This window comes from Galleria mellonella, unplaced genomic scaffold (genome assembly GCF_026898425.1).
Source record: "Galleria mellonella isolate WM207_F2 unplaced genomic scaffold, CSIRO_AGI_GalMel_v1 utg165, whole genome shotgun sequence".
Classification (NCBI taxonomy): domain Eukaryota; kingdom Metazoa; phylum Arthropoda; class Insecta; order Lepidoptera; family Pyralidae; genus Galleria; species Galleria mellonella.
In genome coordinates this window covers 816364-833904 of record NW_026442009.1, presented here as the reverse complement: position 1 = coordinate 833904, position 17541 = coordinate 816364, and the positions used below count along the sequence as shown (strand labels likewise).

At 29.5% G+C, this 17541-nt stretch overlaps 2 protein-coding genes across 3 annotated transcripts in view; both read right to left on the bottom strand.

Moving 5' to 3' along the window:
* Positions 1 to 11804, bottom strand: part of LOC113519027 (autophagy-related protein 16-1) — a 223749-nt gene extending 211945 nt beyond the window's left edge. The window contains exons 1-7 of one of the 2 annotated variants that reach the window (XM_052892770.1): positions 11466 to 11804; positions 10035 to 10145; positions 8810 to 8975; positions 7648 to 7810; positions 4773 to 4861; positions 4108 to 4161; positions 10 to 169 (exon numbers count right to left, since the gene is read on the bottom strand). In XM_052892770.1, the coding sequence (XP_052748730.1) occupies positions 10 to 169; positions 4108 to 4161; positions 4773 to 4861; positions 7648 to 7810; positions 8810 to 8975; positions 10035 to 10145; positions 11466 to 11559 (837 nt within the window). In that variant the 5' untranslated portion in view covers positions 11560 to 11804. The remainder of the gene's footprint in view (positions 1 to 9; positions 170 to 4107; positions 4162 to 4772; positions 4862 to 7647; positions 7811 to 8809; positions 8976 to 10034; positions 10146 to 11465) is intronic. The other variant, XM_052892771.1, reaches the window with a different exon arrangement.
* The window catches only part of LOC113519028 (uncharacterized), a 404087-nt gene that overhangs the window by 312081 nt on the left and 74465 nt on the right, over positions 1 to 17541 (bottom strand). The window lies entirely within an intron of this gene.

Genomic DNA, 17541 nt, shown 5'->3' with positions numbered 1-17541 from the left:
ATCGCTTACGAATTTCAACGCGACTTTAGTTGGCAATACAGTCGCAAAGTAAGGCATGGCGTCAATTGTTTTGTCTTCAGACGAACTGCCGGGAGAGTCTGCGCTACTTCTGCTGCCGCTTTCCCTTGCTGCCTCCTCGAGTTCTTTCCGCACTTTGTCACTTTTCTTTCTAAAAAGAATATATTGTTTAGACATTAAAATATTAACACAACCAAAATAGTTTTGCCTTTTCAATAATATTTTTAATATGTAAAGCGCAATCTGCCAAAGCATTTAATGCAAGGCGCTCAACCATTTGTAGGATTAAACTTGTATGCTTTGATACCATGCAAAAACAAATTATAGGTCGATAATATATTACCCTCTAATAGAGTGAAGCCTATGTTCAACAGTCGTCAGTTAACGGCTTATATGGTAATATATTGCCTATAAAGAAAACACACCATGCATCAAAAGCTTGTTTTACAATTTATAGATCAATTCCATGTGCATACCTACTGGATATTTGAATTCGTTTATATATTATAAAAACCGTTAATGGCGCCACAGCGTCAGTATGCAGAAGCTAGTTACAAGTAGATTATTCGTATAACATATTTGAATGCAAGTTTCATTAGATATTGTGGCCAAGATCCATATCGCATATAGAGAAATATTCTTATAGAAGCATCCATCCATGAAAGGGGATAAGCTTTGAGATGAGACTTTACGTTCAGGTATGTAATTATAATAATATAATGAACCATATTAGTTCACAATTAAAGGAGGCACGTAGTTTTACGATCCACGCAGCCCAGCTACTAAGTGTTTCAAAGAATTAAAAATTATATGGATAATCTATCTTACTAATGTACGCAACGAATATATATAAAAATATTTTTTTAACTTATCTTCATTAAAACAGAGTGAGTTCGTTAATTTATATATATATATATATATATATATATATATATATATATATATATATATATATATATATATATATATATATATATATATATATATATATATATATACGTAATGAAATAATAATTTTAAATCAAGTTCTGGACTACTTATGATCATCAGTAAGAAAAGGATTATGAATGAAAAAATATACTATATGACCAAGTGAACGTTGTATCACCTACAACGCTGTCTGTTAAAAGTAATCCGAAGTGGCGATTCCCATACAAAATTACCTATTTAAAATTTTTCTGAACTGATGGGTTTCCTTAACATTTTTTAAACAATCCCTGTATTATAGAAAACAAAATAAAAAAAATTAAATCGGTTAAACCGTTTTTGAGTTTTAGCGAGACCAATGCACAGTAATTGATATATATTATATATAAAGGATAATAATTCAATTACTAACTAGCTGTGTGTATACTTTTTGCCATTTTTCATCCAGCTACATAAAAAATACAGACAATATGTATCATAGCAAACATTAGAATACGTCTAAAATAATTTAATTTTTATTGTTATTATTTTTAGCCAATATAGTGTGCTATTCCAAGAACAAGCCGACTTTTTACATTCGAACATATTTTGTTAATTTTGAGCTGTTGAGGTGTTCCATTATTATGCTTATTTTGCAATAAAAAAATTATAAGAAACAAAAAATTACATGTTGAATTCAAGTTTTTCTGAAATAAAAAGTCATTCTAATTATACTCCCAGTTATAATAATTATTTTTATTATTACAGTTATGCAGTTGTTTTCTTATTCAGTACCAAAGATTTTTTCATATACCCAACAAACATAGGGCCGTGCATATTTCCAAAAAATAAAAATAAAACATGCAAAACACGTGCAAGTTATACAAGCAAAAACATCTGTACTAATTCAGTAATTACTAATTACTGTACTCAGTTTTATTTTGTGCGAACATTCGATAAAATATAAAATATTGCGGATTGTTCTATTTCAAAATATGTTGTAAGTTTTATTTTAAATACTTCTTGTTAGCTTTTTATTTTATATGACTGATATAATTATAACGGTAATATCATTCACTAAAAAAATATACAGTTGTGACAAAAGTAGTATTTACATAATGACTGGTAATGAAGATGGAACAAAATGGTAAAAATGTCTGGAAACGGAAGAATTAAATAAGGAAGAGTGGAAATTTCCTGAACATAAAATTATATTAAAAATATTTGTTATTTTTCCATATAAGGACTTTTACTTGAATTAAAAGTTCACAATTGTAGTTTTTATTTTTTTTTTTTCTATATCTCAAATAGTACGTGTATACGTAATTTCATGAGAACTGGTTAAGCTGTCAAGGCACCACCTTTTTTTATATTTTAAGGGCTTTTACCTTCTTCAGGTATATCAGTCCTATTGTACCCTGAACTGATTTTTCAAACAAAACTTTATCTACCTTCCCTAGACGCGGAAAGAGAAGAATTAATGGGCATCAATAATTTACAGAGATGTTCAAAAATTTCTGGTATAAGTTCAGCTAACATAGTTTGAATAAGACCAACATTCAATTTATTTAAGTTAAAGTGGCGCATGAATTCTTCTCTTTCCTTCGTGTTTATACGACACTCTAATAGAATATGATGCACATCATCGATGGTACTACAACTTTGACAATGGGGTGACAAGGACTTTCCCATCATATGTGCAAATTTTTTTGATGGATAATGACCAGATCGTAGACGAACAGCTAATTTAATACAGTACCTATTGATTTTAATTCCACAAAACCAAAGAATATGTGGAGGTTCAGCCTGAATAGTTTTGGTACAGAACCTCCTTTTTCTTTTGTAATTTCGTTAAAATATTCTTTCCAATCTTTTTGACACTGATTTTTGAATTTAGATATATAATCAGTAAAATGTGGTAATGACTGATGTTCCCTACTTTTCTCTATGCCCAGTTTAGCTAAACGATCTGCTACCTATAAATAATTTCACTTTCACATTTATAATATTTACAGATAATTTTACAGAAATAATAGCTAGCGCCTTGTACTTGTCAAATCACTTCGGAAGTACTAGAGTTTAGATCATTTTTATTACTCAACCGTCAATTTCTTTATTTCCAGCCATAAAAGAAATTATTCATTCACATTAAAACATTAACAATTAATTTTCGCTGGTAAAGATAATTAAATAAGCTATAATTAGTTTTCTCTGTCTACACCGTAATGTACTAAGTGATGTATATATTTGTATTTATTTATTTATTTTGATCCCTCACTTAAAGTATATCAATTGAAGCTGAAAAATACTGTAATATGAAGTACGGCATGATGATGATGAGGTACCAAGTTTAAGAAATATAAATGACCCAATTTTTGTAGACTTAGTAACCTATAAAAATGACACAAAAAATTTGGAAAAATAAATTACTATATTTTATTTATATATTCACCGACAAGAGCGCAGCTCTTAAATGGATAGATAGATTTATATAATACACGTAAGAAACACAATAATATGAGGCCCAAGAAAATATTCTGAAGTGTCCCTTTTTGTGCAGAAATAATAATACGTCTTTAGTACATTATTTTGAAAGTATTACATTAGATTTTTCATTTACAAATTATTTAAAAATTATATAAAATAAAAACTGTAATCAAATAAGTAAGTACTTACTAGACTATATTAAGAAAAAAAACACAGTGAATTAAAAAAGATAATTAATTCTATGTGCTTATTTTCAACATTATTGAACTAAATTGTGTATTAATATTTTAAGCGTTTAAAGAAATAATGTACAATTTCACTTTTATTATGTTACAAGCAAAATGAATGTATACATACAAGAACAACGTGACACAAACTTTAAAATGGAAACATATACCTTCATGTTACTTTTAATGAAATAAATCCATTACATATTGTACGAATAAAAAAAAATAAACTAGTGAAATAAAAAAATACTGAATGAATAAAACAGAATGTTGGAAAAAAGGTAGATACTATTTTCCTGTATGATGTACATGTGAAGGGACACATCTAAAGTATTTGAAAAAATGAGTCAGTTTCTGAGTGCAGTTAAGACATACAAATGCCAATTGAAGAAGTGAATGTTCAATTTTATAATGAACGCCACAATTCCATCAAACCACCACATTCTCATTCATATTATGCCAAACTCACCCGAAACTAACTCTACCAAACGTGTTGATGAAAAACGCGGTAGGGTTGCTTGACCTGTTGAAGAAATTAAACAAAAAGAAGCAAAAACAAATCATGTATACAAATGCAAGCAGTCTAAGCCGCGCGGCACACACATAACCCACTCTAATTACAAATACATGTCACAAAAATATTACATAAAATAAACAATATAATAATGTGCGGGCTTTACAGTAATTTGTCATATAATCATGTAGTGCCAACCAAAATAATGTCACATAAATATTCTGATTTGCGTCACATGAATAGTAATTTAATTCCTCCAATAATTAACTACTTTCTAAACATACATGACAAACACCAACTACATAACAGTGCATTAACATTAAACATCATAATTAAAGGTAGCAACAATCTGTAAATACATTTTAAAAGAAATATGTACATACTTACAAATTGGATAAACTAACATGTTATTAAGGTACCCTAAATTAAATGTATTAAATACATATAAAATGTACCCCACTAAAATTAAAAATACTTTTAACTAATCAGTTTTGTAAGTAGATAAATTACAAACATTTAATATAAATCATCTTGTTTAAGTAAACTAAGTAGTTCATTAATATTAAATTAAGAGACATGCTGCGTAACATTAAAAGTATTAAATCACAATGTACACTTACTTGAGAAAATGCTCATTTTCTTCGTTCATTTTATCGGCATCTTTTGATTTATATTTAATTAATCTCTCCACTAATGTTCGATTTTCCTCCTGAAATCACGGTGTTAAATATATATCTATTATAATGTGTAACAAATAAGAAACATATATTAATATTTTTTATTTTAATATTTAAATAATACGTAATATTTCCTATATTATTTAGTTGAATATGATAAGTAAATTAGTAATATGGAAGTGACACTTTCGTGTGTGAATTTTTTGCGAAGGTGCATTACTGTTATATTTTTCCGTGGAAACGTATGAAAAAGAAGTGTTGTTGGTTGTTTTCGATAGCACTGACTACGTAAGTAATTCTATTCAGATACAGATATAAGTAAACAAATATTTTATATAGACAACGATAATCGCGCGAAGCTCGTAAAATATACAGCTTGCTCCACTTTATGACAAAAGAATTAATGGTGTTAATTAAAGCGAACTGCGGCTTTATGGCAGATACGAAGAAATATGTGCAGTAAGATCAAGTTACACGTATAAGTCTAAATATATCCATTTTAGCTGTTTTTCGAGGGTTTGCCCGCGTGCATTAGTATATAAAGTATTTATGTCTTAGGGTATAATCCATTCGTGTATGGAATTTTATCAATTTTTTTTAGCAAGATCGAGTAACAAACTTGCAATCATTTCTCTAAACTTACACTATTAATAATATATTTATAATATTAATAAATTTATATACTAAATAGGCACTATGTTGATATTTGAAAGGTGAGTTTTTAAAATAATCTACATATAAGTAAAATAAGGCAATAAACAAAAGAAAGTTCTCAACAAGTTAAAGCACAAGATTTTGTTTTGACGTCAAAATGTAAATATTATAAATCATCAGATACTATTAGAATTTTGGGAATAATGTTTCAGGAACATTTTATAATTAGACATTAAAAAAATAAAAAAGCCGGTCAAGTGCGAGTTGGACTCGCGCATCGAGAGTTTCATACAAATTTTATACAAATCTTCCTTTTTCGGGGTTGATGTAAGAGGTGACTAAGGGAACTTAATGTTGTGGGTTAAGGGATGGAGAGCAGCGCCCCTAAGTCTAACTGCGATTGCCGGCATTAGGCTTTTGTTAGCTGCTGTTTGCCAAGCATGGTAAAACTGGCAAAACCCCCGAATAAGGGGAGGCTTATATTCTGCAGTGGGCAACAGCTAATATACGATGATGACAAAATAAAAAAAAAATTGCAAATACAATATTTTTTGTAATATTATCACATATTTACGGTTTTTGGATTCTGTTTATTTGTGCTCTACGATATTACGGAAACACCCTATAGGTTTTGATTCTCTTACAAATTCAAAATATACGCTATAAATGGCCGTCGTTTGATTTGGGTTGACTTGGAAGTTTAAGGGATTGTAAACTTGTATTTGATATTAATTTCAGCTTAATAACTTCAGGCGTTCCTGAAATAAAGGGTCTTGATAGACGGAGAGACAGAGAAATGTACAACAAAGTTATATTACAAGGGTTCTGTTTTCCTTTTGAGTTATTATTCAGATGGAACCCTAAAAATATAAAAGGAATTTATCCCTATTATTTGCATATAAATAAAAAATAATATTGAAATGAAACATCCTGGGTATACACCTAACCAACGAATCAGCTTGGCACGTGGCCAATTTTTAAATGACGCTATAAAAATCTAAAGTTCCAGCAGAATAAATTGTTCAAAACTAAAAATTAACATCACTATGCCAAAAATAATGTTTATTGTATAAACAATAGCAGGCAAAAAGACCAGAGCTAATCGTTTCATGTTACAAATTTGACGACCTAGGTGGTGTTGTAGTTAATACACCGCTCCGCTTGCCGATGGTTGCGGATTCGGTTCGATTTATGTTTGTATTGTTTTGGAATGAAAAAGAAAGAAAAAGGGACGACATAATATGAAACGGTTGAATCATGTGGAGGAGGATGCACAGGAATAAATGGTGCCACATGATTAGGAAAGCTGATCCCGAGTAACAGGAAAAGGCAAGGCGGAAGAAGAAGGTTGAGGAGAAACCAAACACTATGAATAATCATGGGTGTTTGGTTTTTAAAGTAGATGTGTTTACTATGTATAATACATATGTATGTATTTACAAAAAGATTATTGTGTAACATACATACATATTTGTCACGCCTGTCTCCCATTAGGGTAGGCAGAAACAATGAAACGCCAAATGCTTCGATTCAAACAAACCTCTTTCGCTTCTTCCACATTCATCAATCTTTTCATACACGCTCGCCAGTTACGGGTACTTTTAATTTGGCCCTTATTCAGTACGTCGCTTATTTGGTCGCCTATATTTTATTTATTTATTTTATTTATTTATTTATTTAAGGAACACCAACAGCATATTGCATTATAACATATAGGTATAACAACATTAAATACAATACAATATTAATGCACATGCCTATTATATTGTGTAACAGTATGTATAATGTTGTCTAGTACTTATAGTAAAAACAAAAAAAACTTTGTGTTGTAAACACTTGGGACTAGATGGCGCTTTGTAATATATTCAGCGCCATTTCGTATAATGTTATACTTGTATAAATTTTGAAAGTCTATTTCCGAATATTTGACTACAATTGCTGTGGAATGTTCTTTAAAAGAGAAGAGTATATTAAGGTTTCTTCAAGGTACCTGGCACCCCTGTCACGTGCGCGTTGCCGACACGTGAATGTTGCAGGTGTCCATAGGCTACAATTATTGTTTACCATCAGACGGGCTGTGTGTTCATTTGCCACCTTTGTGGTATAAAAAAATTCTTTCAGATAAAACCTCCTTTTTTGAAGTTGGTTGAAAAATATAACAAACCTGTGCTTTCCTTAATTTGTCTTCAATTGCAGCAAAAGCTATTTGTAAAGCTTGATGTTCATCTCTTAGAACTTGATTTAATCCCTGTAACTCAGCCATATTGTTTTCATACATTTGAATCTCTGCTCTCAAAGATGCTATCACAGCAGTATTTTCTGATATTCTGTAATATTAACAGATATTATATCAAACACTTCATAATTCAATAAAAATCTGGGTTAGTGTTAAACGAGATCTCTTTGAGATGTTATTTATTTAAATTGCTATTTTCATTCTCAACTTGAGAGTCTGTGTACCTTTTCATTAACCTTTAACTGTTCACTGCTGAATATAAGGAGGTTGAGGTGTTGTTCCAGACTGATTATTATTATATTATGTGAGTATGTATTATATATGTGTGTATGTTGTATATGGTAAGACAAATTTATATCGGTGATTCATGTGTAAGTGTAATTTATACTTGGTTAACCTAGTAATATGCATTGTTTTATAAACACTTTATCTAATTTATATCTTCGAAACAGAATCATTATTTACGACATATATCTCTTATTGTATTTGATATTAAACTAATTTTTTTTATAAGCAATATAAATTAAATTTTTCTAAACTTATTTCCTAACTTAATATTTCAATTTGATAATTGCGTGAAATTACAGTCTATATTATATATAAAATATTATTATTAGAGATAGGTTTAGAGAAATGGCACCTCAGCATCCAGCCAAAAGGTTACGTAAAGTCTTGCAACTTCGTCACTAACTACAAATTTATAATAATTAACCTTAACAATAGGTAGATAACAATTGATGACAAAAGTCAACTAAGTTCATTTTTCATATACATAATATTAATTAATTACTAAAAATATACTTTCCTACTTAATTTACTTATGAATATCGAAAATTACTAAATAAATATATTAGCAATACTCTTGTCCATTAGAATAGCATAGAATAGAACTTTGAGGTCTTATAACTTTTCAACAAACTGAGACCCCATTAACAACAAATGCGACCCCTCCAAAGGTTGCAACCCTCCCGGTTGAGAAACTATGTTTTAGAAATAAGTTTATGGGACAGTTCCTCAGGATTGGCCTCCATTTTATTAAACTTTCTAGTCTTTTGTTAAAAAAAAATACTCGTGTAGCAGTGACACTTACACAACATCTTTATTTTGAAGTTGTTTTTCTAAATCATGTACCCTGGTATTTAAATTTATTATTTGCTGTGCACTTTCTCCTCTACGTCTGTGTAAGGAAGTCAATTCTTCTTGTTGTGCCAGAATTTTTTGCTCCAGGGATTGTATCTTTTCAGTAGCTCCAACAGCTGAAAAATATTTTTTTAAACATATAAATAAAAATTTACTAAAGAGTAAAGCTGAGCCGTAAAACACTATATTTCTATATACACACAACTCTCAGAACACAACTGCGCAATATCAAAATACTAGTAATTTGATATTAGAATATCTATCTCATATTCAAGGTTTAAAAGATCTTTAAATAGGTATTTATATCTGAAACCTTGATATAGGTAACATGAATGTACAGTTTGACCATAGTAATGTGATAAGGATAAAAAATAAAGTTTAAATTACTTTTTATGCAAAATACTTACAGATCCAAACATTTAAATTTTTACGCCAAGCTAGATCTTACAGGGTATGAATTGAGGAAAGATTTGAGTTCTAACTTAATGATCTTTTTAACATATAATTAATATATTTAAGAGATCAAATTTCCTAAAAATAGTATTATCACATACCAGTCCAGACGACATCCCACTCTGCAATACTTTTTTCCATTTTTTATTTAAATATTTAACAATTACATAAAAAAATTATATAGTCAAAGGATGTCACAGTCACACAAACTTAAAATAGAAACAATTGTAGGCATAAAATAAAAAAAAAGTATATTACATTGTAAAGTGAGTACCTACTAAACATTCTGTGATACACTATAATTACTGTAAAATTAATCTTGTTTAATATGATGTAGGTAGAAAGTTATTTCAGAACAACATAAACAATCACATATAGGGTACATATAGAATAAGTTTACTATCTATCTAAAACTATTAACAAGCTATTAAAAAATTTCTTATAAAATTATTAGTACAATTCAGCAAACTGACCACACAAGTTTTTAACACAATATCAATATGATATCAATATGTCAATAGAAATACATTGAATACCTTTTCAACACTACTAAATTTAAGAGAACAGATGTAAAAATTGAGGCAGATTGTAAAAGTTTCTTATTGGGTGAAATGAAGAAAAAGAATAACATAGAATAAATTGACTGATTTAATTAAGTGAAGTTCAATAAAAAAATACTTAAAATAAGATTATAAGCAATTATATTAGCTCTTATTACTGACCTCCACTTGATATCACACTGTCTGCATTGGAATATTTGATTCTTTCATTGATCAAAGTTAGCTGCAAGTTTTCATTTTTAAGTGTGTTAACATTGTCAAAAAGTCTGCTTTCTGAAAAAAAAAATAGTAGAAAAATTGAAGTTACAAATATTAGATTGTTTTTGTCAAAAATAGTCTACCTATATGAAATGTCATTTATATGAAATTAATTAATTTATACTTCAGGTGCACATCATCCTTTTAAAAATTTTGAACAGATTAAATAGTCTTATAAAATTTTGCATTTACATATTACAGCTTTGTTTGCATATATTAGGAAAAATAATGTCTATTGTGTTAATTTAAGAAATTATTATGATTGAACTGTCTACCTACTTAGATTTAAATGTATTGTGTAGTTTGAGTAATTGAATATAAATCAAAAATCATTTAGCTGTTTGAGTTATAATTAAATATCCATATAACTTCATAAATTTCAATAATTTATTAGAATAATTAAATGATCATGAATACTTTGAGTAAAAATTTTTACTTTAATTAGATATATCTTTAGGCTTTGCCCACATGAATCAGTATATAAAATATTATATGTGCTACGCTAGGATAAACTTATGCACAAAATTTAATTGAAATCCATTCAATAGTTTTTACAAGAATGAGTAGCGAACAGCCATCCATCATTACAAACTTTCACATTTATAAATAAAATAAATCTATTTTTATTATCAAGGTTAAGTTATTGTTGGTTAGCAATTATGTTGTGAATTTTTCAATTAGTTATTAATTTTGTTATTATTTTATTTGGGATTTCATTAAAATACCATGAGGTGTTTAATTATAATGATAACTGTCAGTGAAATCTATAATTATTTTGTTTACTCTTAGCAAATATTATGACTATTACAATTAATACATCTAGAATACAAATAAGTAACTAACAAATTCAAGAGTTGGCTAATAGAATGTGTGATGAATAATTTATTTTGTTTGACTAACCAGCAATTGTGAAATAGATGCAAATTAATATATACAAAAAAGGTTCACAGTACTTACTATAAACAGCTTAAGTAGTTGCTTTGTTTACATAGCTAAATACATTAGATAGGTATATATAATGTAAATAAATTTAAGCTGATTTTAATACTAGTTAGTATTATTTTATATTCGTTATAGATAATGGCTATTTACGTCATAATTAATACTAATTATAAAATAAATAATCATTATCTATAATCAGTTTTTATATAACTTTATTGGAAGTAGTATTAATATTGTCTCATACAACTACTATTTTGTGTATTGACACAATATACACATCGTCCAATAGATAAGATGGTTTTTATTAAATACGTCTAGGAAGCAAGACACAATAAAATATTTAAATACTGTCAACAAGTTAAACAAAGGTAGTGAAAAGGTTATGTTACTTACGAAATGATATAATATCCTGAAAAGCTCCAGTTTCGTATTTATTTCTTGCCTGTAGTTGGCTAATAATACTATTCCTCCATTCTCCACCTTCCATTATGATGCGTTTATAATAAAATCTATTAGAAATTAAAGTAATTTTGGATCAAAACAAACAGATGTCATGATACAGCAGCATCGTTTATTGTTTTTAGCGAGAGAAACCTTTTTAATTTAATTGTTTATACCATTATTGTAAAACAGCACCGTATTCAATTAATTATGAAATCGTAAAAAAAACTGTAAATAATACTCTATTAAGATATTTAGATCGTTCTGCAAGAGATTTTTGACATCAGTTCAAAACATTGACAATTGATGTGACAATATGAGATTAGCTGTCATTGTCACATTAACATATTGATTGTACGCCAATATAACCCTTAGATATAACCTAATCTAAGAGCATATAACACTGTTATAGACAATTGACAAGTGTAAATAGTCAAGCTACTTAATTCAAGCACGTTGCCATATATTATCTATTGTATTTCTTATCTTTCTTGTCTTATAAGTGGCACTTAAGAACAATCATATATTAAGAATTGCTATCTTTAATGTAAGATTCATTTATCCTTCGACTGCCTAATCATATTGTTGAGGAGGAAAGGGATTGTTACCAATGGAGTTTGACAGCTTTATTGCTAGTAATATGCCCTGTTAGGTCGACCTCCATGTGGTTCCCCCTGGAAACTATCGTGAACAATTCTTGTTGAATTCGTCACGATGGGCCAACTGACCTGCTTCATCCACACCTATCATCCTTCACTGGTGCCCCGTTAGCGTATCTCGATAGCGCAGGAGGGGTTACCATTCCATTGTCATCCATTAAAAAATCATATTATTGACTGTGTTAGCCTTTCAACTGTGTCATGCAAAATGGTGGAAAATCCACATCTGTGGCGTCCTGTGAGCGGACTTTACACAGACTAGGTATTTTTAGCGTATAGGTTTAAAAAAACTTGATTTTTCCTAAATCTAATTGGAATTATACAAAATTCAAATTAGATTTATATTTCAACTAGATTCCTTTTGTAATTTTTTATACTACACTTGACTTGAATTGCATTGCAACTGTTCTATAAGAAATAAAATGGAGTCATTTATAAATTACCCTTTATTTTTTAATTATTAAAAAACTAAGACCTTGCTAGATGTAAAATTATATATTTTTTGTACAATATTATATACTTGATAAAATAAAAATAAAATGGCTTATGTTGCAATACATTTTTTTTATACAGCACTTGTTTATAAACATGGACCAAAAAAAGTCCCTCTTCAATTGACACTTAAGTGGGTCTCCTATTTCATTATTTTTACGTACATTCTTGGCGTTAGGGACAAGAGGTGGTTTGTTTACAATAATTTAAGCTTATCGCCAAGCTAGTTTAGATATGACATTATTACCTATATGTCCGCTCAGCGGACACCACACAGTTGAGAGGTTAGGAGTACATTAGTGTCAGACCTTATTTTTATCTTTACTTATATCTCAAAGCTGGTTCATGTCACCTTACTTTGAGTCTGAGTATGAGTGGGTAAAACAAAAAAAAATCTACTTCGATAGCGCTACGTTAGCCTACTTATGATGATGGCTAGTATTACCTGGTTGAATCGCCAAGATAATCCAGAAAAAATATTTTATTTTACCTAAATGATCTCGTTTATTCTCGTCTCTTATAAATCAAACCATGCAACGCGAATATCTAAAAGTTAATAATGAAGAATAATCAAAGAGCAAACAAATTAAATGTAGGGAATTAAGTAAAATTTTACTACTTTTACAGTAAAGTTTCCTTTTTGTTAGATAGGTAAATTTTCTTCTATAATTGAAGCCCATAAAATCAAAGACAGCTTAATGCAAGATCCAAATTTCTGATTGGCGGGCATAATTTTTAGCTATATTTAATTCTTAGTGGTTGGCATGTAGCTGTATTTGATACCAATGTCAGTTTTTAAACCGAATTAGCTAGAGATTTTGCTGCATTTGTTAGTAAATTGTATACACCAAAGCGTGTTTAACTAATTAAACTAGATGGCGCCACAGTTAACTCATTTTACGATTTTATGACGTTTAGCTGTCTGATTTTATAGGCTTCAATTGAATTATGTATGTGTCTATTATATCATCTTATGTTATTCTTTCTCTTTTCATTTAAGAGTTTCTTTTTATCAGTGCAATTAATTCATGCATTTTTTTAGCCAGCTCCATTTCAAACCATGTCTTTAACCTCCCTGTACGACTTGATGCCTAGTGTTTATCTTATTAATATAATATAATATAAAATTATGTTTTATAAAATAACATCGATTTGAATCGCGGTCTGACCAGTTATTTTGATTTAGACAATATTACTATGGAATCAGTCTGAAAGTGTATTCTTTCAAATAAAAGGATAACTATTCATATCGGTTTATAAATGATAGCGTTATGTACTACATAATTCTGTTATTGAACGTCATATGAAATAATAAACAAAAAAAAAAAAAATACAACCGAATTGAAAACCTCTTTTTTGGAGGCGGTTGAAAATGGTAATTAGACGATATCTGTACTTAAGAGATATTATAGAAAACTTAATCAATAGAACTAAAAATAATATTTTTTAGAATTTTTGCCTCTCTGTCTGTTTGTCCCGATATCGTATAAAAGATATTATACTAAATTAAATGGGGTTTTCACATTTGTGTTCCTGAAGATTTAACTTAAAATCTGGTGTATGTCTTATCTTGATGTGCCAGCTGTTAGTCGTAACTTACTCGCAAAATCCAGATATATGAATTGCGGCCATAAGCTAATAAAAATTCTTCTTTGCGAATCGATGGCAAAACAATAGAGTCCAGAACTTGACACAGAAAAAGCAGTCCACCTGGACTGCATTTTCTGTGGCGTTCCCTAAGTTCTGCAATAAATAGCTGGTAAGGTAGGCAGGATAAGATAGTAGGTAGACCATGGTTTGTATTTCACCGCAAATCTGAGGACGGTCCCACGGAGAATCTCACCTATGCACATTATTCTTACATGGGCCGACCTGGGTACGAAATCTATTGAGCGATTTCCAAAGTGGCCATAGCAACTGATGCCCAAGTGGAAGAATCTCAGATAATAAAACAAAAGGAGTTGGAAGGGTTACCCTCTCACACTGCATGCGATGCTCGCTATTGCAGGTTAAAAGATTTGAGGGTCCGTGGAGTAAATAATATTTTAATGAATCAATTTTATGGTGGTAAATGGCGAAGTCGAAAATCTAAAAAGTTGTAAGTATAGGTAGTATCAACAGACGTAACTTTATTAGGTACTGTCTTTACTTATGTGTAGTACGAGTAGTATCGTATTATAGTTTTATACTAGCTATATTCCGTAGCTTTGCGTGAATCAGTAGGTATATAAAATATTGCATGTTGTGTGGGCAAATTTTGTATCTAAGAGTAACAAACTCCAATATGTACATAAACATATAATAAACATCTAATAAGTACATGTAAGTAAGGTAGTAATAATTATTAGATAGAATATTTATTTGCTTAGGTATATTTATACCACCTATGAAAGTTTCGAACATTCGTAACAGGTACCTAAGTATGTAGTAACTATATTCGTCAAAGGCATGGAGAAATATAAAATGAAGTTTAATGACTTAGTAGAGACTACCTAGTTAGTCAAAGACTCTTGAAGTTGGCAAAGAAGCAATGAGCTTATAAAAGTATCGAAGAAACTTTTCTTAAAAAAAAATAGCGCTATCTTCATGTTGATGCTTTAAACTCATAAGTTTGAGATAGTTTTTTCCAGTTTATCTTGTATTTTTTTAGGTATTATATTTTGTTAATTCTTATTTTTTTTTTACCTAAATAAACTTTATTTAATTGATGACAATCTGAAGAAAATATTCCAATTCTCAAAATGTTTCATGTTTTGGGATGACTCGCCAAAAGTTAAACTGAGAAATAAACATCTTTAAGTGCCATCATCGAAATTTATCAAACGTCTTTCTGAAACATTTCATAGCAATCCACTTTGTATTGTAAGAGTTATGGGGATAAACCGTGACACACTGTATAGAATAATAAATTGTTAGATAAATAGAAATTATAAAGAAGTCTGGTAAAATTTGTCATCGTACCTAAAAAAAACTGAAATCTTATCAAAAACGTTCAATGTAAAAACCTAGCGCTAAACCTCGCCGTTCTTTCACGAAAAAAAGAATGAATAGTTTAGGCTCCCATTATATTCTGCACCTTTCAATTCTTAATTCCTTTGGAATATTCATTTAATGTAGATTTTGACTGTTACCTATTCAATAAGGATTCGGAATTCAATTATAAGTTTCAGAGTCTTAGGTTCAGCATCTAAATTGATTCATAATCAGAGAGTAATATTTCTTGAAATCCAACGCAGATACCTATATCCCTTGGATCAAAAACTGGTTATTTTTTTTTTTATATACATTTATATTGATGTGCCACTTCATAAAAAGTAGTAATCATTACCTATAGACATAAACATATCACAAAATACATTGATGCCCCTGGCACCTACTCATGTTTTCCTATTCCTAAGGACTAACTACACCTTGTAATTTTACTGCCATATCCCACTTTTTCAATCAAGTACTGTTTAGCTGCAGAAATATGAGTGGGGCATAAGTACTCAAGCAATTATTGTGAAGTTAATTATTCATCTGGAGATTTTAGTATTTTATGTGCAATCTAAATTATAATTGTGAATTAAAATTGCCCAATACATTATTGCCTAGCGATAGTAATAATAGGTGTTATATATAATAAAAACAAGTTCTTATATATATACAATTATTCTTAATTTCCTATTAAGTATAATTTTATTATTATTAGCATACTTATCGACTATACAAAATCAATTGATTTGTTTGGTGATGTTAGAAACGTGTGATCAATTACCTAATTTAAATTTGTTTGGGCTGTGAAAGAAATCTGAATAAACTGCACCTTTTAATCCAATGTCTCGGGGCGGCGAACCGGAAAACAGCATCTCTACAGTGCTTTTAGTACATCCGGATCTAAGAAAACAGACTGGAGATATGTTAATTAACTCCCTAGATATCAGAATAACACCATCTCTTTTATACATTTTGAATAATTAAATTACTACTAGTAGCTACCGGTGAGATAGAGAGAATAATCAACATCGCTACAGCAGAACCATGTTCTGTAATTTTACCTAAGTATATTTGTATGTTTTAAGTCTAGATACTTACTTAGGTATTTACCTAATAGTATCAATAATAATCTTGCTTTCTATTTATTTTGCAAGTAATATATTAAAATACTTGTACGCTGTGACGACATAAATACAGCATTGCTGTATTTATGTCGTTAATAATTAAGTTTGTTCTCAAATTACGCTCAATCGGCTGAACGGATCTGAATGAAATTTGGTACACAGATAATTATTGTTCATCTATCCTAAATATATTTAATTATGTTATCTATATTATAATCATATTTCACGCGTCACACTTACAGGCTAAACTGGTTAGTTGATTATAATTAATTTGTTAAATTCTTTAGCAATTAACAATTAGTGCGACTGCCAATACTCGAAGATTACCAGAAGTTCTATAGTCTCTTATATTAATCTTTGACCGCCATTCCGTCCACGCACGTTTTGCGACACGTGTTTCACCTCTAAACGAGGCATCTTCAGGTAAATTTAAAAGATCGCTTCTCGGAGCCTAGTGTAAACCTTTCGGCGTCTAAACTGCGAATGAGTCATTTTACGTCGTTTTGCCCTATTTTATACCCTTTTATAAAGTTTATACCTACGTTTTAAAATAATTCTAATCACCTAAATAGTGATATGAATTTCCGCAGAATAACACCTAGTTCAATAAAATATTCACAGAATACAATTAAATCTACTAATATGATTAATGTGGAAGTTACAAAATAAGTTTAAAAGAATGTTATTCAATCACGTTTATCTTCCATTAGCATCCTTACTTGATAGTTCTGTGCTTCTAATTTATGTAGCCAAAGCATTACATTAGTGATAATGTGA